Below are 23,844 nucleotides of genomic sequence, written 5' to 3'. Positions count from 1 at the left end.
TTTGTCTTAAATATTACTTGAATATGTGGAAAAGCAAACGGAACGGTGACTTGTCTTAATTTATGGCAACGATGGAATAGGGATGCAGATTTCAAGTCAGCATTTATTTTTGTAATCTTTAGATCGCTATAGAATCCACACATCTGCTGGGATTATGTTTGGAGGCAAGACGTTCATCAGGGTTTACAGACTTCGTAAGGCAGCCAACCTCTAACTAACAATGAAAGAAAGCCAGCATGGTGCAGTCTGGCACGTGCAGCAGATTAAAAGCTCCTCCTGCTCCTCCTCCTCCTGGACATGGCCCAGGATAATCTTGGTCCAGACTGCATCAGTGAACTCCTAATGCCCTTTGGCTCTGCTGGGTCACTTAGGTAGTCTCAGCAAGACACAGTTGCACCTCACGCAGGACCCAGCCACGAGCGGACTGAGCCAAACTCTTCTGTACGATTCAAGTCACAGAAAAAGAAAAAAACAAAAACAGAGAAATCTTCAGCTGTATTTTCGCTTCAGTTATCGTGTGTTAGATCTGTCCCGCCTCTAACTTGCTCTCTGTTTATGTCTGTATGTTACTTTTTGAGCGGATTTGGGAAATCTGTCCGGGTTAGAAACGTGTCGTTAGCTCAGTGACTCCCAATTCTTGAAACGTACGCGTTAACGTCGAGCAGGGCTGGCTCAGCAGTTGCCTACGGCGTAAAATGTCAGGAAGGAGAGCTCAGACACAACTCAAATAACAGAAAGAAGGAAACAGAAGAAAAAAACATTATTAAAACATCTGAAGGCAGCACAAGCAAACCCTGGTGCACAAGTTTCACTTTAATATTTGGCTTCAATGAAGCTCCACTGATGAGGGGGGGAAAAAAGACACACTTTGTTCACCGACTCACCTGTGAGGTCAATCTCAGGAGACAAGAAAGACACGGAAGAAAAGAGTGTTCAGTTCTGAGTTCTCACTTTGTGCCGCAGGGCTGTGGACTCCCAGCCGTGAGTCTGAGGAGTTGTCTGAGCTGGATGCTTTGGTTTCTCCTGCTGTTTACTCCTGCAGTGTCTTCCACAACCCATCAGTCGCTTTCAAGGATCAATTAAGTGTTGCGTGAGCGTCAGCCAAGCAGGTTTGATGATTGACTTTCATGTGTAGGCAAAATTCGTAGAATATTTCTCCAGTGTGCCATCATCACGCCATCACCTATGGATTCAAATAATGACCCTTAATTTGGAGAGTTATGAGTCCATTTTTTGACGCAAACGTTCATAAAAGATGAATAACCATGGTAGTGTGTTATCATTGTAACACAAATATACAACAACCTGTAATAGTGGAACAACGAGTGAAAGCTAGGGATCAAGTTTAAATGTTTTTTAGCAATTTCACATGAAGGCTAAACCAGACTGAGGTGTTTTAACGATGTCTAAAATGGGGAAATTAATCTCCACAGATGGCGATACAACATTACCTCACAAACGCGACGGCTTACATTGGTTTCTTTGATATGGATATGAGAGACAGCCAACCATGAGTTGAGCCTCAACATGAATCTCAAATGAGTTGCTTCTTATTTTAGGCATCTGAAGCTTCTATTGTGTGAAAGAGGCGCTGCCAACAGAAAATTCACACTTGAGGATTTTTTTGTTTTGTTTGTTTTTTCCATGCAGTGTTTCCCAGATGTCATTAAACACATGGATCTGGATGAGTGCAAGGAGCACCCAGAGGTGTGTCTGTATTTTCACGCTCAGTTGTTAAGGGGCGACTTATCGCGCATTGTCAGAATCCATCAGCCTGTTCCTGACCTAGAATTTTAGGCACAGATCTACTGTCTGAGGAAGGAAAACAAGGGAGTCTCTATTACTCCCCGGGGCTCACGGGCCTCAAGTATAGCTTATCTCCTTTTTCTATTCAACCTGTCTGTTTTTTTAAGTCAGATGATAAATGAACATCCTTTGATACAGCTTGAGGGGGGAAAAAAGAATGTCAAAAGTCTCTGTGGAGTCCAAACCAGGGAAGCAAGAATGAGAAATAAAAGGCAATGGGACACAGATCCAAGCTTAATGCAGAGCAGCACCGTGTTTTATAAAACAAGGCTGTCCCCCCCGTGTCCGCGGTCATTTCACGTTACCTTCAAACAGTAACCTAATTCGCTCTTCTTGCCACTACTTTTTGTTTCACTCGATGTCGACTAAGTCATTACATAAACAACACTGAGTCTTAAATATTACACATGTGCTGTGTAAATTAATAATATTCCCTATCCATATGATGCCTCTGATCCTTTACTAATGGTGGGTAATTAATATTTAAGGCCAGGCAGCCATACAAGTGAACTATCAATTAGCCTGTAAACATGTAATTAGGGCTGAAACTTAGGTGAAATCAGCCTGCAGTCAGCACTGTCATCTCAGGATGCATTCAATCTCAGAAGTCAAATTAATCAGTTAAATTGCGAGTGACACATCACGATTCAACACAACAACTCCAAAATCTTTAGCCATAGGTTGTGTTAAGGTAGTGAAATATGGAAGAGGTATAATGGAACACTTTTTTCTTTTTTTTTAACACATTTGAATCAGTAAATGAATAATTACCAAAACGGGCAGTCACTGCAATGTCATCAGTGACTATGTTCACATGGATTACAATAAAATAACCTTATTCTATTAAACGTGATTCCAAAGAAGTTTTTTTTTTTTTAACCTGAGTCAAGTCGACACGTATCACAGAGCCATCAACGTTACCATTTCATCATCAGTGTGCCTCGGGTTGCCACGGCAATGATTGACAACAATCAAGCTAAGCAAGACGCAATAGTTGCTTTCTTGCAGGTAAAAAAAAAGAAATGAGAGGGGGGGGAAAATAAAAAATAAATGTCTTCGATTTTTCTCCCGTTGCATTTGGGTTGAGCGGCTGCAGTACTGGCTGATCACTTCATGACGATCCAGTATTGCTGATAATGTCAGCTATTTGTCCCAGGCCATCTTTGGTCACAGCAACCTAATCCCACCAAATGTGTCGGTGACACGTAACGTGACAGTTGCAGCAGTTGCAGTCATCCACTAGTACTCCACTGAGGGAGCTACACTGACAATATTCACTTTTAACAGACTTCTAGGCATGTGAAATGATGGATGGTTGCTTAAACTAAAAAAAATGCTCCACTACACTAATTCAACACGTCGCACACACATCCCCCTGTGCGCTTGACATGCGTTGGTGCAACATCGAAGGACCACCACTTTGGAGCTTTGACCCCTGATATGTTTGGTCATCTTCTGCCCAGGAAAACCTGCTTAATTAGATTACTCACTGTTTCCTGTAGAGCCTTATTCAGATCAACGTAAACAGAAAATGCTCTTGACATGATCATGTCTTATGAAGCGTATTTTCTTCACCAGACTACTGTAAGAATATTGCCGTGCATGTAAACACACTGTAGTCATGTTGAAGCCCCTTCAGATAAGAGCAGATTGGGTCACATCATCGCAAACCGTTAAAATCAAGATAGGACCAAGATGTGTTTAAAAAAGTCCATAGATTGTTTAATACAACATACCATATTCTCAACAATTCAACATCAACAAAATTTTGTTAATTAAAAAAAAAAATCTGCATATTACCTTTATTGCACAGAACAATTTGAATGTATTTTCCATAGATTTTCTTTTTTAGTATCTTTTTTTTTTGTAAAAAGTTGGCTTGGACTACATGATCGATATAGTCCAGGGTCAAAAGAAAAAAAACAACCGAAAAAAAAAACCCAGAAACAAAAAAAACAGAATCCCAGGATCACTCTGGACCAAAAAGGCTAGGTACAGTAGCCACACCTTGAACAAAGAGCATTCATAATCAGCGAGAGGGAGAACCAGGAGCCATATCCAATGTTTTTTTGTTTTTTTTTTTCCTTTATGCAAAACGGATTACACCAAAGCAGCTTCAGATTGCTCCATGGGTGAAACCATCTGTGTCACTCCAGCCATCTGCATATTCCGTCCATACTTCCAGCCCATTACTGTGTTGTTGTCTGTAATGTCATCCATTATAAATGACTTAGCATTTATCCTCACACACGTTTGAAAAGCCCAGCTGTCCACAGTGTGCACTTGAAAAGGTAAGGCCATAACCTCATGTTTTATACGTGGGACCAACTGGAGCATAATGCACAGCAGTCTTTTCTTTGTTTTTTTTTTCAAATCCCTTGAAGAGCACTGCACATTTCTGGGGAATACCAAACCTGTGAATGATCATGACTTCGATGGGAGGTGGCGGGGCAATCAGCATAAATAGATCGTAATTTTTCCAATGAAAGTAACAATGAAAGAAATATTCTACAGCTTGAGGAGCACATTTTATCAACAAATGTGAGCATCGCATTTTTGGAAAAGCAGGGTCGAGGAGGTCATCGTGTCAAGGTACCAAATCTGCTCTGGTACAACCATGAGACACTGCATCTGTTAGCACACAGCCTCATACTGGAGCAACTTGAGAGAATTTCCACAATGCTAAAAGTGTACAGTTATTGATTTCCTGCTACCATTACAGACTAAATATTTTTCCCTCTAAAAATATACAAGTGTTTCTATGTAGCATTGACTGTTATTTACTGTGTGCAGTAGTGAAAATTGGTGTCTTAGCAACGGTTGTACACTGCTTTGCAGTTCACTTCATTGTATAAGCTTGATATCACAAATAGTTTGGTTTTCCCTATGTTTCATAGTCTGGTTTTTATGATGTTAACTGTGGGGGCAACAGTTTCATTAATTAGTGTGACACTGATGGGTTACAGAACAATCATCACTGTGGGAAAGAGAAAAGCCCACAAGGTTGGGTTGCACGAAACATTCACAGTTTTAACTCATGAATTGTATAAACATACATTGTATAGATGTGCTCATCAAACTATACCAATCTCATTCATAACTTGACATATAAACTTAAAAAAACCAAAAAAAAAAAAAAAGCTAAAAATACAAACACAAAGCAGCGATGGCCAAAGGATCTTCTCCTGGCAATCTGGCTGCGTGGAGTATTTTTTTTTTCAAATATGTTTTGCCCAATATAGATCCACAGGAATATGAACTGTTTATGAAAAAAAAATGACTTTCAATGAATTCCCCCGCAGGCCATGTAGAAACCACCAACGCTGTGTCCCTCTCAAAGTCAGGAAATGCCCTCCTTATAGTGCTTCACTCAGGAAAAAAAACAAAAAAACATATTACTCTATGTTAACAGACCGGGATCCACAAGTTCATAAGAGAGGAAAAGGAAATGTCGTTTTTTTCCATTTGTCTTATTTTTCTCCACTCCACAGCTCCATTAAATCATTTTCATGTTAAACTTGCGAGGAGCATCCACTGTGCTGCTGCTCATGCCAGCGTCCGATTTCCGCGGCACATACTCGATCTCAATGTTGTGCTTCGTGTTTCCTTTACCTCTGCTCCAGAGGAAGAGCAGTACCAAGCAAAACAAGACAACACCAAGGAAAGAAATGAAGCCCATCGTGGTCGCAATGATCAGTGTCTTTATATCAAAGGGGAAGGGGACATTGGCTCGTGTACCGTTAGCACCAGTGTCTGTGGGCTGGTTGGAGATGAAGGCAAAAGTCTTGTTGGGCTGGTGAAGCATATCAGGTGAGTAGCTATGAATGTGAAGGTGAGCGAGGGAGGTGTCATTGCCGCCTGCATTGCTAGCTATGCACACATATGTACCATTGTCTTGAATCTGGGCGTAGCGCACCTCAAGCGTACCGTCTGGCAACACAGAGAGCCTTCCAATTGTCTTGGTGGTGATAAACTTTTTCTGCGGGGAAAGCCACATTATCACTGGGGCAGGATCACCATCAGCTTGGCAAGCAAAATGAACAATGGCTCCCTCATCAACAAATTTCTGCTGCGGTTTGCGATCTCTAATCCTGGACTTGCGACAAGTGAAATAGTTAGGTTGCAGAATATCGGGGAAGTCTTTGAATTCTTTGCCTTGAACAAACTCTGGGGAGGCACAGGTGGGCTGCTGCCTGTTAAAGTTCAGTCTCCAGCGTCGCCGGTAAACCCATAACAGTCGGCAGTCACATGCCAGGGGATTATCATTCAAGGCAAGGGTTTCCAGGTTGCCAACTGAGTGGAATGCAGAGTCCTCTAAAGTGCTAAGAGAGTTCCCAGACACATTTAGAGTCTTCAGGTAGTTTAGACCTCGGAAAGAGTAGGGCTCGATCATTGCTAGTCGGCCTCCCACCAGGTGAAATTCCTGAAGGCGCAGTAGATCATGAAGCTTATTCCCCTCAATGGTATGGATGGGATTGTAAGAAAGATTAAGAAAACGCAAGTAGACCAAGTGCCGCAGGGCAACGTAAGGAATTGTGGTCAGGTTAGCATTTGCAATGGTAAGGGAAGTGAGATTTAATCCATACAAGCAATTTGGGGTCATCGTATCCAAATATGGCCAATTGGCAATCTCCAACTCTTTCAGCCTATAGAGACGCTTGAAGGAGTAATCCCGTATGACGTTGATATTGAGGTGGTGCAGCCTGAGAGTGATCAAACTGTGGAGATGGGTAAAAGCCTCTGTTGGCACAGAGGACAAGTTGCACTTCTCAAGACTCAGGTGTTCAAGGCTACTTAGGCCATGAAAAGCCCGGTGGGAGATGAAAACCAGGTCGTTATCACCAACCTCTAAAGACCGCAGGTTGTACAAATCCTGGAACATGTAGTCCAACAGGATGACGATCTTGTTCTCACTTATGTCCAGCTGTGTGAGATTGCTCAGACCAGTGAAGACACCAAGCTGGATCAGCTTCAGCTTGTTGCTACGTAGCCCCAATGTCCGTAAGCCATACAGGTTGTTGAATGCCCCAGGTTCAATGGTGGAGATTGTGTTTTCACTGAGCTCCAGGTGTTCAAGGTTGGCAAAGGTGGCAAACTCGTCTGGGTTGATGGTTCTTATGCGATTCTTGCTGAGGTCCAGCAGTCTCGTCTCTGCAGGAATACCCTCGGGAACTGTCATGAGCTTCTTGCGGTGGCACATCACGGAGCGTTCTTGAACATTGCACTCGCAGCGGGATGGGCAACCTGTGGTGGAGCCAGACAGCACAGTGCCCAGCATCAGGATCAGAATGGGCTGCCAGCAAGCCACCAGGTAGCTGTGCCCAGTTGCTTCTCCAGCCGCCATCTTATCGGTTACCTGGGGAGACACAGAGAGACAAAATAGGACACAATTAGAACTTTCGAAAAGAACAACAACCCACAACTGTAATAGCCAGTACCTTTAAAGGTGATCTACTGGGGGAAAACAAAAAAAAAACATGAGCTCAGGAACAGAATAGCAATGGAAATGAATACAGTATAATACATTCACATCATATAGTTGAAGTGGAGGACAGCAATGAGACATCACATTAGATTCTTTCCTTTTCCTCCTCTATTGTCTATTTCCTCCCATCTTATTGGTTCAACAATAATAAGTTCCAAGTGTATTCAATTCTCATGGGACACTTTTCCAAACTGAGAACACAAATTGACCTGCAATTTTCTTGCTGCAGACTCAAGATGAATAGAGGTGGGAGGTTACGAGGAAAGCAAGGATATTCTTGCATTAGTGAAAGTGCCTTTGAGTTCTGTGTTGCTCACATTTCTGCACAGAACTTCAAAAGGAATTCCAAATGCAAGAAACTCGGGAGTATGTAAAGGATTCTATCATTCTTGTGGTAAACAAAGAACTAATCAGCTTCAAATTCTAGATTCAAATCCATCCATCCATCCATTTTCTATGCCGCTTGTCCATGGAGGGTCCCGGGGGGGGGGGGGGGGGGTGGTGGCTAGAGCCTGTCCCAGCTGACATTGGGTGAGAGGCAGGGTTCACCCTGGACAGGCCGGCAGTCTGTCATAGGGCTAAATTCAAATCATTCCAGCGATCTACATCTTGCACTGCATCCTTCTTGTGTCTGCTGTGGAATTCTGAAGAGCGTTTCCACTGCTACCTTGCAGGGGATCAATCAGTCAGTGCCATCAGCCTAATATGCAGTGAAGGGGTGCAGCTTCAAGTGGAATGAACAACATTTTTCAGACTGTAATCCAATTCATGCTGTGACACACACGCACACACACACGTTGGGCACATCTGTGTTTTGTTCTGGTGCTATTGCATTTTTTTTCACTCTTAGTCTTCCTTCTACTAGCATGAAATTACTGTGTGAGTTTAAAAAAAAATGGTAGGAGAGTATAACAGCAGTAGCGTGAAGACGCAATCAAAGACGGATGGTGGCAAGTGTGAGGTATGGGCTGTAGCCCACACTTGGCTCATGCCATGCTTTATAATAAAATATAGACCACGCAATGGTGAGGAAAAGGATGTAGAGAGACAAATACAGAGAAATCCATGAGTACAATTCAAAACCATATTTAATTTCAGTGCCATCTGTTAGTGTCTCTCTATCCCTGTAATTAACCATTGATTTAATCATTACATAATATCTGGTTGTATCTCATAAACCATGATGAAACAAGTTAGATTACAGCGTGAATTCCACATCAGAGACTTGTCCATTTCATCTGTTTGGAACAATAAGATTACAAATCATAGACGTATGCAAGGTCCAGCGGTAAACTACAGATGGATCGAAATTCACCAGCATGTTGAAATATGCAGGGAAATCAAAACAAAACAAAACAAAGGCCTTCACATCTCATTCACACTCATTTTAAGACATATCTTGGGGGAGCTGCGTCCTGTCTTTGTGTGACAGCTGGTGTCACAACACAGTCGTATGCACTTCTTTCTCCTGCTCTAAATTTGTCTTTTAAAGTCAGTAGCAACCTTGTGACATGGTGGATTTTTTTCTCGATTCACAGTTGCAGGGGAAAGGGGAAATCTGTGATATCATGGCTGACAGTTCATTATGAAGTGGCGGGTTCCTACCATTGTGGTCACTGCTGATAACTTTTTTCCCAACCAATACACAACTTGACATTACTTTAATAAAAAAAAGGGGGGTTTATGGGTCAGATTTACCTCCTTCAATTTCATTTTATACCCTCTGGGGCCAAAGTTCAGATTGGAGATTTGATGATACCATCAGTAATAAAGTGAAACCAAAAGATTTCAGAGCAAGCTGAGGTCTAAGATCAGAGCCATGAACTGAAGCCTGCTGTGCTCCTCGTTGCCTCCAGCCACACTTGTTCATTTTTATTCCTTAGCCCACATTGATCAGGGCTTAACGCTGAGAGATGAGGCGTAGTAAGGCTTTGTGTAACGTGCTTAGACACCTCTGAAGAGGGCGTGGCCGTATCGAGAGCTCGATTCCATCTGTCACTTCCCTCATGTGGCTATTGCATATTGGATATCACTCAATGAGCTGCTATTACGTCCAACTCTATTACCACTGACACTGAAACTCAATCATGAAAATGATCAAATCATAATCCCTTGTTGGTAAAGCTCCTTGTCTGCAAATTCAGCAGGCTACAGACAGCAGTGAGGAATCTTAATTAGTCCTTGCATTCCTCTACTCTGAGTGACAATACCCGTAAAATAAAACAGCACTTGATTAGGCAATCATAATACATCTGATTATTTTTTTCAAGACCCATCAGAAAGGGACTAAAGCAGTTATGCATTCAGAATGTGTAACCAGCATTTTCTTCCCTCTTTTTTTCATTAAGGGAGTGGCTATGACATTTATTGCACATGGCTGCTGCAGCAAATATTCTGGGGTGCGAGCAAAGACAGGGCCGCAGCAAGATGAAGAACGCCATCCACGGGTAAACATTTGCAGCTTTGTTTTGTTAATGATCTGGTGTTATCATTCCCTCGCAGGCATGTAGCCTGAATGACGTTCGTTCTTCATTCCAATCAGCACTCCAGTGAGCTCCCAAAGAATTACATTAATTGAGGTGGAGTGGGGGGGGGGGGTTGGTGAATGTGGTTGAGGAGAAGTAAGACAACAGTGCTCAATAATTGTGGATCTGCTGGTCCAAGTCTAGTAATAACTTGATCAATAAATGGTGTGATTAATGCCGTTATGCCAGGATCCACAAGGCTGCATGGAAATTGAGAAACCCAATGCTGTTATACAACACAAAAGACTTTCCATTCCGCATGTAAAAGCAAATAGACAATACCCCAAATTGCTACTGCTGTTATTATAACTTGCACATTTTGCCCAAGCAGCTGTCACTCAGTCAAGACTGTATGAAAGTGTTTGATCAATTCTGAATTTTAACATTGTATGTTTCAATTGGCTTTTCTGGGATCCAATAAAAATCTTTCTGAAAACTGTCTTAAAACTCAGACTTTGCTTAAATTGCAAGATTCTATCTTTGGTGCCACCATCTATGAATAGTCAAGATCTCTTCCTCAAAGCCACCCAGTTAATGGTCTGATACGTCAAGTCAATAGTAGTTTATGCCTGTGATATGGAAGATGCTGAATAAAAAAGAAATAAATCAAATGCAACTGAAATACAAAGAAACCGAGGCGAAGCTCAAACATGACATACTGTAGAAGAAGAAACCTACAAGATACAAGACATCAAAATATATTCTGGAAGATTCAAATCAAGATTAGAAACCTGAGATACCAGAATAGAGCATTCATTAACATATGAATGCAACAGCAGGAACAACAAAAATGTGTTTGTGTAAATGTGTTTGCCCTCTGTGCTCACCACACAACTGTCTGGAACCGAACACGCTCGACACAATCGTCCACTCAGACGTAGTCCGGCTTCGGCTTCTGTGTCTGAATTTTCAAGCCCCTATTAGACATTTCAGGGTCTGGGAAGGATCTCACCCAGAGTGTTTTCCCTTTTTGGCACTGAGGCAATCAGTGCCCTTGAATTCAATGACTCAATTCAATAAGGCCACAGAGTCAAAACAGCAATGGCAGTGCTGCAGTGGCAAAGGTAACGGATAAAATTGATGTTACTTTTGAATAACTGCCCTTAAAACACAACAACATTGTGCCTCGAGCGCATTTCCTCATGCGGAAAAATATCTTTGGTGTTTCCGCTGCTGGATTTGGGAAAAGTTTAATATAAAATCAATAAAAGACACCTGAGAGATCTGTATTCTCCTTGTGCTTCGTCTCTCTCGCTGAAGAGACAAAAAAACACTCAACAGTTCTCTGGTTACCGCTTTCCACAATGGAACCATAGTTTTAATGTAGTGAAAAAAAACAAAAAAACAATTCACAACAAACTTGGTGAAAAAACGACACCCCCCCCCCCCCAAAAAAAAAACGCTGGGAAGCTCGCTAGCAGCAAAGCATGCTAATCCTAGCAGTAAAGCACGCTAATCCTAGCAGTACTGGCTCATGCATGGAGTGCTAGCTAAATGTTTTGGTTTCTCCTACAACAAATAACAGCATCTCTCATGGTTAACCACTGGATGATTTCAGGGTGATTTGTGGGACTATTTTTCAGTTCAGCACTGTAGCTAGCATTCTAGCTACTTGGCTTGCAAGCTGGGCGTTGCCGTCCACCTGAAACCTTGCAATGGACGCTGGCTGAGAATAGCCTTCCGTGGGTGAATCATGGTGAGGTTCACCACTGGCTCAAATGTCTGTAGAGGTTAAACATGAGATGAGACGTCCTGCAGGGGGGATACAGCTCATTCATTATTTACGTTTCAACTTTCTCTAAGCTCAGTTCACGCTAGCTGACCAGTATCACTTGACAGCGGCATCAAATGCTGTGATTGGTTGAGATACTGTACAAACCAGAGTTTGCCCCGCCCAAAAGTCTGCTTGCAGTGTCTGCATTACAGTGTTGATTCAGCAGATGTTACAAGAACAATCCTCCACTGTGTAAGCTTGTAAAATTTCCAGTTCCACACTTTGAATGATTACAAAACAAAACTTCCTAAAACAAAATAAAGCCATGCATTGTGCTGGCTTTCAGTTTTTTTTTGTTTTTGTTTTTTTTTAAGAAGGAACAGAATATTTTTGATTTCCCCAACAAAACTCTTTTGCTTACATGTTAAACAGGCTTTATTTACACAGTTGTTAATTTAACAAGATATTCTGCCTACTTTGCGTGATTAAATTCTCCACTTAACCATCGGCCTTAGCTTTAGTTTACCTGTCACAAGACATTACTGAGCTTTGTTAAATACCATAGTTAAATACCTGTGCGTGTCAGGGAAATCCTTTAGAGAGTGCTGACATTATCTGCAGCACAAAGTGTTAAAAGCCTTTAAAACCTATTCTTGGGCAAATTGCTTAGTCAGCTGCCAGGCTTATCCTGAATTACAGAACCAGCTGAAAAAATTTGCTGTATTTTGCACCACATTTACAGTCTAGAACTATTTGGATGTCCCAAACCTGCTATTACTATTCACATCACAACATTTTTCTTCAGTTGCAAATTAATGCTTACGAAGAAGCTGCTGAAATTATACTTTTTTTTAGGATGCTTATTAATGCACTTTTCAGAGTAATTAGCTGTTCTGAGTTCACAGAACTTGCATATTGGCAGTCACACTTTGGGTAAATCCATTTTAACCAGAAGTGTCTGACCTTTAGCCTCCCAAGTGAGATCACTTTCACACTGCTATAATGTTGCCTAGCTGAATTTCAAGAGAAAAAGGTTACCCTTGTATCATTGGGAAGCTAAGCTGCCTGGTGGGATTGCTGGCTGGAGCTGAGCCGGTGAAATGGCAGGGCTTAAATGTAAGCTGATGCCCGACAGATGGACGGCAAAGCCCTAATCCAGGCGAAGAAGCTGGTCAGTGCAACAAGGTGCAGAATTCCAACAGTGGCCAGCTGTTGTCCTGATAAACCTGCCATGAAGCCTGTCAACATGTCCCCCTTAACTTCACCTCCAAAAGGACTCATTGACAATGCAGGTGCTCTGCTCTCTAATATTCAACTCCATCACACTCATACTCAGAAAAACTGGGAAACTTACACCTTATATTAACTTCAGCATTTCCACACAGACCAATACATTCAGTCAGGCGTAGATGATATACAGCAAAGGGCACTACAACAGACATAAAACACCGTTTTCTGGAAAGTCAAATCCAACATCACCATATATGACGGCCTCTACAATGACCTTAGAAATAAATCCTTCTAATCCAAACACTGAATCAAAGCATCTTTCGAAAATGTATAATCAACAATTAACCTTCTGCTGTGCTGGGCTGCTGCAGTCGCATATGATTTGGCTTTGGGACAAGCCTTCAAAGAGACAAATTGAATACTAAAAAAAAAAAAAAATTGGAATCCAGCTCATTTTATTTTCATCTGTGTAACAATTGAACTAGCAACTGAATGTACGTATCTTTTGGCAAGCTAAGTACTCCTGAAAAAACCCATCAGAAGTATCGTGTAGCTTAAAGGATTCCTGTTAATGGCAGGTTAACTGATCTGGAGGTGATATTGTTAACCCACAAACATTGATGTCTCTTCATTTTTATGGGTCCTTGACGCTTCTATATTAGCTGACCCTTTGTTCTGACCTTATCGAGTGGTAAGGTGGTGTGGGCGGTGGTGGACGCAGTCAATAAACTGAATTATTGTCAGAATGATTGTTCCCATCACGGGTCGATTTATTTATTTGTTTACTTTTCATTAGCCTTAGCTGACAATTGAGTACATGAAGCATAAATCTGAAATGAAGGGTTATTTCCTGCCAAGATGATATATTTGCTTGTATGGTTTTACTGAACATGTTACTGTGTTTGAAATACATCAACAGAAAAAAGTTGTCTTTGTGCAGAGATCAACAGTGGTGTGTGGATAGAACTCAAAGTCAAGTTTCATGACAGCCAGGATGCTAATTTGAGCTTGGTCCTGTGTGTGTGTGTGTGTGTGTGTGTGTGTGTGTGTGTGTGTGTGTGTGTGTGTGTGTGTAACAGAGAACTTATACAATGTTCCATTATTCTTAAGCTCATTAGCCTCATCTCCCCAACACTGATCAGTGTCATCATTAATTTTTAGTTCTTCAGGAGAGGTTTTTTTTTTTTTTTTTTTCCCCAAAAGAGGAAGAGCCTCCAAAGTGAATCCAGGATTTCTTCATTCGCTGTCAATTTCTTCCAGCTCGTGAAGGCTCTCCAGCATTTTCACATCACAAATCAGTTGCTGGTTCAAAACAGAACAAAACTGGCATCAATGTATTGATTTATTCATTTCATTTTTTTCCATGTACCACTGACGTTTTTTTTCCCTGGATTTGGACCTGGCAGCAGGTTTGGTGAAGCGCAAACAAGACGTTTAGCCTGAATTAAAATTTGACTTGATTTGATTTGAATTGATTTGGCTTTGAGCTGGAGAACGGAAGTCCAAAATCCCTCTTTCCATGCCTGAGGAAAAATAGTCAAAGGTGTTTCCCGTGTATTCACGATGTTGTGCGCTGATTGGTGCTTGGCAGAGGTGAAAGTGAACCGCAATGTCGAATCCAAGTAATGATCATGTGTTCCAACGCTGTCTTACGCTAACGTCACAACTAAGTGCCATCTTCAACTGAACCTAAACTCAAGTCTAACCTTGTCGTTGGAGCTGCTACAATGATTACAAGAGTCCGATTTCTCTACGTGTGACAACGTGGTCCTGCAACGAATAGTGTATTACAACGATAGAGCTGGATACCTCATTATATCAGTGGCAATATTCTTAGTTATTTTTCCCACATTAAAGCAGAACCATCAGAGTGAGTCCCTGATAAATATTCAGGTAATGTTGGTGAAAAATACCGGCAACAGAAACAGCACAACTCTGAGTTTTGTGCTCTAAATCTCAGAGGAAAACTCCTCTGAACGTCGTGTCTGGTGCGTTTTAAAGGTCATACTGTACCACTCCGAGACCTGATATCTAGGATAACTTGCATGAAATACTTGATGGCATCCTTCAGTGTTTCTCCACTTGAAAACGCCACAATAAAGTCGGAGAAGCTGGAGGTCACAGGATTGCAGTGACCTTGGATGCGGGCTGAACTTGGCCTGTCTTACTTTAAGTTTGGATTGAAAGCGAACACACAACAAGTGGCCATGCGATGCTTTTGGCAAATCTGCCTCAAACAGACCAAAAAAACATGTGTTCTTCAGTCAGCGTTCTTCACCCTTTTTTCACCAACTTTCTCATGTTGCTCAGATTCCGCTCAATTAATTCCCAGTAAAAAAAAGCAACAACAATCCTGATCATGGATTAAATATGAATTTATCAATCAGTAATTCCAAAAAGTGGTTAAGTACTGTTTCTTTTTGTCTTCTATCATTCTGAGCTGAATGCCTTTGAAGGTTCTCAGGCATTTAAGTCATGATATGTGGAACCCGAGTCGCTCGAGGTTCCCACCTCATCTGAAAAGCTTATTCAGTTCTCGGTGACTGCAGGGGGACACTCCAGAGAAGTGTGTCTGTGATACAAGTGTCTGATCATCAGCTTCTTTTTGGTGTCACGTAGCTGTGCCTGAAATCATATGCGCAGCTATTTATACCGCGAACAACTGACAAATTCTGGCCATTAAATAAATCAACAATTCAAGAGTTGTCCGGATGTATCAGTCACTGAGAATAATTAGTGAGTCTTTAGATTCGCCAAAAAAACTAAAACAAGGGAAAACAGTCTATAAAACTACCACCTGAGTTAAAATTCAGAGGCCTTTAACCTCTGAGTTAATCAACGCGCTTCTGATTAAGTAGAAACCCTGGCGCTTCACCACTGTCATCACAGTGAATCCGCAAGATGTTTTGCACCGAGCAAAAGGAGCTCAGGCAAATGAACAGGTTTCTCCTCTGCTGTGCTGATGTGAAAATATGTATTTATGTAATCGTCCATCATTTCTTCATGAGGCATCTGATCATGTTTTTGCACAATCCATAATTTATTCAAAAGAAAGTAAGCCAACCAAACAGCTCTTGTTCTACGGACTGTTTCAGTGTTTTTAAAACATTCTTGAAAAATAAAACTATCCTTGCATATTGGTTTTTAAGCATAAGCTCTATCTATCAGATTTCATTGTAGTAAAATAATTGAAGTTCACAACCCCAGGCTGTAGGACAGATTAAACATAGTGGCTGTCAGTTTACTCACGTATCCTGCCGGAGCATAAAACCCTATTTAATTAATATACTTTTATTTATTTATTTTTTTGCTGAGAAGTAGCCGTTCACCAGGGATGTGTGAATATTATGCATCGAAATCAAGCCTTTACTTCCTCTTTTGCATATAAACATTCACTGGGAAATGGTGTCAGATTTAATTTAAGAATGACAGCACTTCTGCAAATGAAAAGAAAAAGGCCTCAAGTAGTGCTACTGGGGGGGAATCATTCTTTGAAAGGTGAAGATGATAAAATGATTTTTAAAAAATCAACATCAGAGCCCGACAGAATATTTCCACAAATTAATTCAAGGGTGGAAAGGACAAATGAAGATTTTTTTTGATTTGTCAGTGAATGTATTTTTCTTTCTTCAAGTTGAAGTGAGTGGATGTGGCAGTTGCCCTGAGTGGTGTGTAGATGTCCGCGTTGGTGCGAATGTGTGTTTTATGCATTTGCAGGATGTAACATTAATAGCTGCGACTACACCGCCAACTACACTGGTAACTCAATTAGAAGAGTCAACATGGGCACAAGCCTTCGTTTCATCATGACTGATGAATAACTGAGGCTATATCTATCTTATCTCAGGCTACGGAGTGTGATGGGCACAGTGTGGAGCAACTCACGGCCATATTGACTTTAATTGTGACTGGCATCTGAAGGCTCCCCTCACAGCGTGGAAAATAAACTGTCCCTTTCGGTTAGCTGACCCTGCAGCTCACAGTGAGGCCTTTAAAGGGAAATGGGCAGTAATTAGTTGATAAGAGAGGATAAGAATGCGAAAAATGCTACACTAATACATTTGGATCGGGCTTTGGAGGATTCTTTGTTGTTCTCGACTGTAGCAGAGAATAATTGCATGACAGGACAAAAATAAAAGGCAAATGGGACCTCTGATGTTGCAGTTTGCAACGTCATTGTTGTTTTGATACTTCAAGCAATGTAAAGTTGAGGATTAAAATCATTTCTGCATTGCTGATGATAAAGGGTGGAGCCCCCTGACCTCTGCTCTAACCTTGAGCACAAACCAAAAACTGGAAAGCAGCGGGTAATATATCATGAGAAGAACTTTACCTGAAAAACAATATCACTTAAATATCTATTTTATGATAAATGTATCAGTTCATTCGACATGTATGCCGCGTCTGGCGTCTCTATTCAAACGGCGAGTCACTGCATTCCTGGGACATTGATTCCACTTCAACCAGTAGTCCTCGGCGTGCATGCCAACATGCTTCATCGTTTTGTTCTTCGTCAAAAATGTTCAATAATTTAAGAGGCACCTCTCATTCAAGTAAGAATCCAATGTCACTGAAAAAGCAAAACAAAAAATAAATAAAGCACTCTGTTTCTCAAGGTTCTTCCCCAATGTCACTCTCTCTCTCTCATCGCCGTCACATTCTCCTCAACCTTGGATCACTTTGGTGTGAAAACACTCCTTTACTTGTTTTGGTGCAGCATGCTGAACCTGATGCAGAGGTCATGAGAAAAATAAGTCTTGAATTTATATTTTACGTTTTTGTTTTTTTTAACCCGCCACTCCACCAGCCCAGCCCCTTGTCAGCCTGAGATCTCACACTGCACCCTAAAGCAAATTTAAGCAAAAGCATTAAAAAAAAAGTGTAAATGGGCCATTTGACCGAAAGCTTTGACCAGCGAGCCACAGTCCAGACCAGGATACAACACCGACGGGTGAGCACAGTGTGTCATGGTTTTAAAGGGGGTCCCATACGTTCAGGATGATGAGCACCTAAACATTAGAGGGGAAAAAAAACCCAAAGGTTTCTTATTTTATGACCCTGAAATGTAGCCACTCCCTTGTAAAACTGCCAGAGCTGTCATTTCAGCTTAGTTGTTTGGAATTTACCTCCCTCAGTGTTGCGGCAATAGAATAACAAAATGTCTTCTTCTACTGCTGAGTGGAAAGTCAAAAGGTTTATTTTCCCGCCCACATACAATGAGCAGCAGGTCTGTAGTGTATGGCCAAGGTTTTCCCCCTCGCCCCCTCCCTGTACATGTCCACCACATCCTGGCTGTGCGACCCAGGCTTGACCACGCACAAGGGGACCCACAGCAACAACGCATTTGAAAGTGATGCAGTGATGTTCTCGCACTGGTGAACAAGGACTCACAATCCTTCCTTCAGACTAAAATGATTGGCCCAAGCATGCAAACAAAATGGTGATTGTCGAGGCACACGAGCTGACTGTAAATGAACCGACCGAAGGCTTCAGTCTGCTGGGCGACTGAGTCACATGGTTTCCTCCTGATAAAACCGGCTGGCCTTCCATGCTGGAAAATCACCTAACAGATACAATTAGTGGAACTCATGACTCTCATGAAGGTGATGATTTGTGAAATGGAACATAAATTCTCATACATTTTTTTCCCCTGTGTTCTTGTATTTTTGCATCAAAATACCCATCTTTTCTCTTCCTGTAAAAAAAAACCAACAAAAAAAAAAAAACGGATGCTTGATGACTCTGGTCTGTGGACTAATTTTGCATCCAATGAAAATGTTTTCTCCGATTTTATTTCCTCTTCTCCATCTGTTACATAATGCACCGTGGCCAAAAGTAAAATACCCCTCCCCCCTCCCCCAATACTCTTAAATTATCAAAGAAACGTCTGTAAAACAGCAAATAAATTATTTTTGGCTTTGATTTATGAATGATGATCTGATCCCTTTGGTCTGATCACAACTGGATCGAGAACAACTGCGGGTCTGAAACATTTCTTCACATTCAAGGTGGCTGAGGGTGAACAGGAAGTAGCTGGCTCAGCTGGCGGAAGTCTCAAGCGCTCCATTTTGAAAGCTTTTGCAAGTCATAAACACTACATGAAACCAGCTGATTCCCATGTTTAGCGTCTCATTTCACTCAAGCATCTATACCATGTAAATGTTTTGGATTTTTTTTCCCCTCCACAAACCACAGAATGGAGCAGGCTTGGCCAACCCCACCGTGGCTCCAGTGCAGAGATAGGGGAGCTTAATCCATGTCCTCTGAGAGATTGCCCAGAAAGATGAAGCCTTAATTAGCCAGATAAAACCCTACATAATGACACTATTGATATAGACTGGGAAATGAGGACTTAGCAGATATAAAAAAAAAATAAAAAAATAAATAAATAAAAGCAAACAAGAGTAAAAAGACCACCGTATAAGATGGCCAAGATGGGCCTGGGAGACACTAAGCCAAGCAGTGGACAGTGAAAGGACAGCTGGCTCTCAACTCCAGCAGCATAGCATCGTCTCATCTCTGTGAGCGATCCACCTGCTCCACATTGTCTCGTAAGGAGCTTAGACAAAAAAATGCTGACCTTCATATAATCAAAGATTATGAAGAGGAAAACAACAACAGTTTTTTGGAGTACTTAAGCAATCGCACTCATGGGAGGAACAAGCAATTAAAGGCAGAATTACTTGTCTAAGCTGTCCTTGTATCCTCCCGTTTCCTATATTTGGTTCCCCATAGAACGAGAGGAGGTCATAAAGATAGTGAAAAGAATGGAGACTCAAATCTCACTAACGCTGCTAATCCAAGGGGTAGAGAAGAGAGCCAAATCTCACTTTTAGAAAAGACGATCTAGGTATTTCACATGCTACAAATGGATCAAAAACAAGGTGACCCTGCATCGTAATACCAGATGGCTTTAGACACTGCAAATCCCTTGTCAACACTTGTGCACTCCTTGAAAGGAATTGCAGGAAGAAAAAAAAGAAAAGAAAACTCAATCTTTTCACTTTTGGAGGCTTGAATTCTCCTAAAGCATATTGAAATTTTGGTCAACTCGTACACGGCACTGAAAAACCAAGCAGATCTCATTGGATTCCGAGTGCAGTTCGTATCAAAGCCCATCAAAGCTCAATCTGTGGAGCTGGGACGCGTGATCTGTTCTGCCACTCATACCTTCATTAATGAGAGCGACTGTCTTTTTTTCTTTGTTTCCTCTCAAAAGAGCAGTGCCTTGTTTGAAGCACGCTGACAGGCCGATGACATGCTTGTGGACACACATTTTCGAATTCAGTCTTTGTAGTCTTGTCATGTTAGCCTTACTGGGATTTATCTTCTACTTTATGACAGTTAACGCTACTAAATGTGGAAAACATCAGTGCAGATTTCGGTCATCCGCCTTTGTGAGGACAGTCTAAGTGATTAAGAACATGTTCAATTAAAGATCCAGCTCAGGAATGAGGTAACAGGAGTGACAGGTTAAGAAGCGGGCACCCTTTTTTCTTTCTTTTTTTTTGGGGGGGGGGGGGGGTGTAAATACTCGTACGATGGAATTCAGTCATTTATCAAGTAAAAATGTCTAACAGAGTGATGACTTGTTGTTTTTGTCAGTTTTGCATCAGGGCTCATGTCTGTGTGTGAGCATTTTGTATTCTGAAGTGTTATGTTGGAAAAAAGTTGACTGTCAATTTCACTGAAACATTTTTAGCACCGCTTGAGGTAATTTTTTGGCTTTATCGACAAAATGTATACATGCCCAAAATATTGAACCCCCCCCATTTTAAATAAGCTCTAACATTGCAAACCTTAACCTCGCGTGACTGACCAGCACTTTCCACCTTTCCACTGCCACCGTCTCGCCTTTGTCTCGGGAGCAACAAGTCCACACTAGCAAGTCCTTCCTCAAGACCTCTGTCCATTTTTTAGCTGGTAGGTTGTATATGCTCAAGAAAACTACTCCACCTCTTATTTTATTTTATTTTACACAGTCCTGCATGACAATATCAGCCTCCACTGCCATCCTCTGATTAATATATGCTGGTTCATTTGCTCCAAATCAGTTCATGGAAAGACACTTAATTTGCACGTCAGTGTATCCACATGATCAAGGTTTGATTAAAAGCCCCATGAAAAGTAAAGATCTATTTGGACATCAAATATTGTTGAGCATAAGTTGGGGAAAGCAAGCTCTTTTTACGATGCAGTTTATCAAAAACAACAACAACAACAAAAACAAATGGACTATTTAAGAGACGATAACTTCATCAGTGACATAAATAAGGGTTAGGTGTTCAGTTTCCCTATGGTTTGATTTGGTCTGCAGATTTTGGGTGACGGTTTCAGTTTGATTTGGTTTGTTTTGTACATTAAGGAGGAAAAAAAACTCAGCGAATGGCAGCGAAAATGCAGACACAGTCACACTGAGCTGAAACGATTGGAAGAAACAAAACGTAGAAATAGTCAAGCGGCATGTTTCATTCTCATTTATTGTCACCAGTGCAATAGAGCCTGCAACCTTTGCATGTTCTCATGGAGATAGAGCTGAGGAGTTATTTGTGTGTGTGTCTGTTTCTCTCTCTCTCACACACACACACACACACACACCTGATACAGCTTTCGTTTCCTCTAGGAACCAAAAAAAAGGGTTCACATGTGCAAATGGATCCTTGCATTGCGTGAACAGTTTGTATATTCACGGTTTGGTTTTGCATCCCTGATCTACTGATGACAGACTTCATCCACTAAACTGTCAGTTCTATTCAACACGGATGGTACAATATGACTGGACTCATCTCGGTCCTGTGACCTGACATCTGAGGCTGCTGGACCAGCAAAGATGAATCAACACAACACCATATCATTTTCTTTTTAAATCTTATTATTGCCAAAACAGCAGGAGAAAGCATGTAGAGGAGCAGTTGAATTATTTAACATTTGCATATCAACCTGAGGTTCAAAACCAGAGCCAGAGATGATTGTATTACGGAGGAAGATTGCTCCTGAGGTTATTTTTAACTGCGTCAGACCAGCTTCATCAATCTGCAGGGCCCATTACTTCCAAGTCCCGAGCTATAATTTCATGTATAGTGGGATTTATATGTCACCACATGAAGCATTTCTGTTGAGATTGACTCATTTTGTAATAAGTTACACATCTTTACCACTTTCAAGAGAGCTGAAAACTGAATCAGTCATGAGATGGGATTGTTCAATTGCCTGGACCATCCTCTCAACCCACATCAGCACTCTGCAGACCTGATCTTTCTCCCCTCTCAATTCTCGCAAGTTCCCAAACTACTTTGCACTTCTGTTGCAGTGTGTCACTCACCAGCATCCACCAAGGTCAAACGCCATTTCATTTTCTCGCCTTTGATCGCTGCCTGGTTCTTTTATCAGTCTCACCGACCCCATCCTCTCACACACCATCACCAGCACCATTTCAACCAGTTTAACTGCCCTCACTCATCCCGCTCAGAGGACGAGAAAGTGATGTGCAGTGGCTAAAATGTCGGTCTGGAGTTAATTTATTTAAAAACACAACACAACATCGTGAATACACGGGAAACACCTTTGACTATTTTTCCTCAGGCATGGAAAGAGGGATTTTGGACTTCCGTTCTCCAACTCAAAGCCAAATCAATTCAAATCAAATCAAGTCAAATTTTAATTCAGGCTAAACGTCTTGTTTGCGCTTCACCAAACCTGCTGCCAGGTCCAAATCCAGGGAAAAAAAAACGTCAGTGGTACATGGAAAAAAATGAAATGAATAAATCAATACATTGATGCCAGTTTTGTTCTGTTTTGAACCAGCAACTGATTTGTGATGTGAAAATGCTGGAGAGCCTTCACGAGCTGGAAGAAATTGACAGCGAATGAAGAAATCCTGGATTCACTTTGGAGGCTCTTCCTCTTTTGGGGGGGAGGGGGGGGGGGGGGGGGGGGGGGACCTCTCCTGAAGAACTAAAAATTAATGATGACACTGATCAGTGTTGGGGAGATGAGGCTAATGAGCTTAAGAATAATGGAACATTGTATAAGTTCTCTGTTACACACACACACACACACACACACACACACACACACGCACACAATCGATCACCTGCAACTTATCAAACCCATGAAGTCAGAGATATGAATAACCTTTTTCTAGCAGACAAAAATAATTGTCCAGGCAAAACACTGAGTTAAGAGCTAAAACTCAAAACTTTCTGCCGGTAATTCTGCTTCTTTCGGTGAAAATGTGCTAAATTTCTGGTATTTCTGTCCGACCTTTTTATGAAGAAGCAACTCACTGAACAAATATCCTCGAGCTGCACATCGTTGTTTCATTTTTATGATGAAACCATGTCTGATTCTCTTAAAAGTGGAATCGAAACTTGGCGAACAATTAAATGAATTTTGAAACTGTCACTGAGTTGAAAATGTATTTTGGTTTTGATAATTTATTAATCATTATGCAATATATTGGTACGACTGAACACATCTTGTTAAATGCGGAGTCACAGCGGAGCTGCTCAGTTTCTCTCTTTGCCACTGTTTTGAGTTTCCTCGTGTATCTGAAACGAGGGCAGCCGAAACAGAGAGAATCTTTTTGGAACTGGAGCTGACAGATGTTGAATGACAGTCATATGTGTTGAAATAAATGTGATGCTCAGCACAAGAAGACAAGAAGATGACATGGAAATGAATGTTTGGAAATGAAGTGTGATGAAACGGACCAATCAAAGCTGTTACGGTCTTTGCTGGCTCTTACACCACATTTCCGTTTTTCCAACTTTACTCCCAAAACCCGGGATGGCTCTATTTCATTTGTTACTGTTATGATTGAATCTTCTGCCTGTCTCAAAAAATGAACATCTCCACATGCCTCCTCGTCTGGTCAATAACCTGAAATCTGACCTCTTGTTTCCTCCCTGCACTTTCACTCTTCTCCATTTCTTTTAACAACATTCTGCCATCCCTTTCCCTTCCTCTTTGCGTCAACAGTAAGTGGGAGAAAGAAATCCAGTGTGGGTTGGCGGGGAAAAAGAGACAGACAGAGGAAGCATTTAGCAATGTTAAACATCGACATTGAGATAGAAGGGAAGCAC

At 41.5% G+C, this 23,844-nt stretch overlaps 1 protein-coding gene across 2 annotated transcripts in view; it reads right to left on the bottom strand.

Moving 5' to 3' along the window:
• Positions 1–3,504: 3,504 nt before the first annotated feature.
• The window catches only part of lingo1a (leucine rich repeat and Ig domain containing 1a), a 117,439-nt gene continuing 97,099 nt past the window's right edge, over positions 3,505–23,844 (bottom strand). For both annotated transcript variants that reach the window (XM_086209602.1, XM_086209601.1), the window contains one exon: positions 3,505–7,162. In XM_086209602.1, coding sequence (XP_086065728.1) covers positions 5,303–7,150 — 1,848 coding nt within the window. In that variant the 5' untranslated portion in view covers positions 7,151–7,162 and the 3' untranslated portion in view covers positions 3,505–5,302. The remainder of the gene's footprint in view (positions 7,163–23,844) is intronic.

This window comes from Aulostomus chinensis, chromosome 7, assembly GCF_037954235.1.
Source record: "Aulostomus chinensis isolate RoL2024-O1b breed Wild chromosome 7, RoL_Achi_v1.0, whole genome shotgun sequence".
In the NCBI taxonomy this organism is placed as follows: Eukaryota; Metazoa; Chordata; class Actinopteri; order Syngnathiformes; family Aulostomidae; genus Aulostomus; species Aulostomus chinensis.
The sequence above is the reverse complement of the archived record's forward strand: the minus strand, read 5'-3'. Positions and strand labels throughout refer to the sequence as shown.